This window comes from Lolium rigidum, chromosome 3, assembly GCF_022539505.1.
Source record: "Lolium rigidum isolate FL_2022 chromosome 3, APGP_CSIRO_Lrig_0.1, whole genome shotgun sequence".
Taxonomy (NCBI): Eukaryota; Viridiplantae; Streptophyta; class Magnoliopsida; order Poales; family Poaceae; genus Lolium; species Lolium rigidum.
Genome location: NC_061510.1, coordinates 39,108,678 through 39,111,152, shown reverse-complemented (window position 1 = coordinate 39,111,152; position 2,475 = coordinate 39,108,678). Strand labels below are relative to the sequence as shown.

The window sequence follows — 2,475 nt, the reverse complement described above, 5'->3', positions numbered from 1 at the left end:
GCAAGACTTGACTAAGCACGAAGTTAGTTCTCGTGTAGTTGAGAACTAGCAACTCCCAAAAATTATATTGTTAAGGGAAGACAAAATTGTATCATGAAGAAATAATATTCTCTTATTTTTAAGAAATCATCTCTTAACTACTAAAAGAAGATAGCATTATCTTTCTTCAATGTATTTGCTCTAAGCAAGCAAAAAAAGTCAAGTAATATCTGTAAGGCCAATATCACTCTATGGTACATGCCCGTTGAACCAGGTCGAGTAGACATAGCCAACTGAACACCACGTCGTAGCTGGCGCAGCCATGTCACCAACTGGCTGTAATATAAGATGGGATTTGCTAGTTTTCAGTTGAGAACTAAGTCCGTGCTCAGTCAAATTCTATACCATTCAATTTATACCGTGATTTATGTTAGTCATCAGTTACAATATAAGTTGCAACTAAAATTTGATGACATCATCTGACTGAAAACGAACTTAACTCTCAGATAGTCACGCCCATATATGATCAGCAAATTAGCCACCGGCCCAACATGCTTCAGAGCGTGCCACAGTCGTAGTCCGCCATTCTCAGCAGACTTCTGGCGAGCACTCCGGCCAGTACATTCTCCCGTAGAAAGCTGACAATCGGATTGCCACTCTGTTGCACGAAGCCGACCATGTAGGCGGTCCCGACAAGGCGTATGCTTCTCCACCGCCTTAACCTGGCATACTTGCACAGAGCCCACTCAAGCCTCTCCTTCTCCATGCCGTCCTCCTCCGCAAGAACGGCTTCGCCGAGCAACCTGGCCAGGACGACGCCGTCCTCCAGCGCCGAGCAGCCGCCCTGCCCCAGGTCCGGCGTCATCGGGTGCAGAGCATCGCCGGCGACGCACACGTTCCCCTTGCTGATGCTCGCGAAGACGAGCGAGAGCGGCGACCGGAACCGAAGACGCGCGGCGGACGCGTCGCTCACCTCGCTCCTCTCGACCACCTCCTGCGCCTCCGCGGGCACCTTGGAGCTCCTCAGGCTGTTCAGCACGTACTGCTTCATCGTGGCGGCGCTCTCGTCGACACCCTTGTCTGCATTTTAGATCGACTACACATGAATGTTTGGACATTTCGATCGAATCTATCCATTGAGAGATGAGAATGAAGTGCAGATGATGCCCTGCCACTAAAACATTTATCTGACCGTTTTGGGAGGGACACCACGTGTAGAACCAGTAGACGTCGGATTCGTCGCAGGGCACGAAGCCGAAACGGAAGCCCTGGCCGATGAACTGCAGGAACTCAGGCTGGAAACCGTGGCCGCCGTCAGGGTAACGCGCGAGGCCTCTGGTTGCCAGGCGCCCCGAGTAGGACGGCTTCGCGAGCCCCAGCCATCTCGCCACCACGGAGTTGACGCCGTCGCATCCGATCAGTACCTTTGCCCTGAGAGTTGAGCCGTCCGCGAGATGGAGGACCTTGGTGTGGCTGCCGACGTCGTGGTCGATGGCGACGATCTTGGAGGAGTACCGGATGGTGCCTGGTGGCAGCTCTTCCTCCATGGCCCGGAGCAGCAGGTCTCGCCTCACGCGGCAGGTCTCATGGGTTCCTCTGCATCATCGATCCCAATATCAAGTCTAGTCAGTTTCTTGATTCAGTGAGATTCAGTTCAGCTATCACGATGGATGAATTTGTTATCTCCTCACCCGTTCTCCTGCGCCGTGAAGTCCAGCTCGTGCGCAATTTCTCCTGTGGACGAAGAGAAGACACGCAGCCCCTGGATGTGGAGGTGGAGCTTCCTGATCTTGTCGCCCACCCCGAGGGCGTCGAGCGCGCGGAAGGCGTTCCTCCACGTTGTGATGGCGTACCCGGACGCCCGCAGCGCCGGCGACGACTCCAGCACTACGCTCCCAACCCCTTTCCTGCACCACGCAAAATTCCCCAATCATACCAGTGTTCGCTGCTATTGAATCTTTGAACGTGCAATCCGCAGGGTGGTTTTCAGTCTTAGGGATAACGCGTGCGGATAATGGAAGACATGTGTCGAGCCGTGTATACTGTACCTGTATAGTCCGAGAGACACGGCGAGGCCGGCGGGGCCGGCGCCCACGACGACGATGTGCTCGGCCTCGGCGGCGCTCTCGTCTTGTTGCATGCTGCCTACTGTGTCGTGTCAGTGTGTCCAAAGAGAGGAGTGCTCCACGTGCTATGCTATCTAGGCGAGGGGGTGCTCTCATTCTCCCCCCTCCCCCTCTCAAGAGTGAACAGTACCTGAACCTTTCTTCTCTCTTGCCGGGCCTCTCCCTTCTCCGCTCCGCCGGAGTAGCCGGCCGGAGATGGAGGGGAGATGGCGCCGGAGTAGCTAGGTTTCTTAGGGGTAGCGGCAGTTCGCCGGTAGTGGGTTGTTTGCCCGGTAGTGGAAGTGATTGGCGAGATCTGGCCGCCTGGATCTCACCATCCTTAGGGTTCTTCTGGTTTCTTCTCCTTCTCCGGTGGTCGGAGGGGAAAGGG

At 54.9% G+C, this 2,475-nt stretch overlaps 1 protein-coding gene across 1 annotated transcript; it reads right to left on the bottom strand.

The window, feature by feature from the left end:
* Nucleotides 1–367: 367 nt before the first annotated feature.
* On the bottom strand, nucleotides 368–2,119 carry LOC124695704 (monooxygenase 2-like). Its single transcript, XM_047228527.1, has 4 exons — nucleotides 2,028–2,119; nucleotides 1,684–1,886; nucleotides 1,172–1,567; nucleotides 368–1,059 (listed from the first exon to the last, which is right to left on the bottom strand). The coding sequence occupies exons 1-4, from the start codon at nucleotides 2,117–2,119 to the stop codon at nucleotides 536–538; spliced, it is 1,215 nt and encodes a 404-aa protein (XP_047084483.1). The 3' UTR covers nucleotides 368–535.
* Between the last annotated feature and the right edge of the window lie 356 nt (nucleotides 2,120–2,475).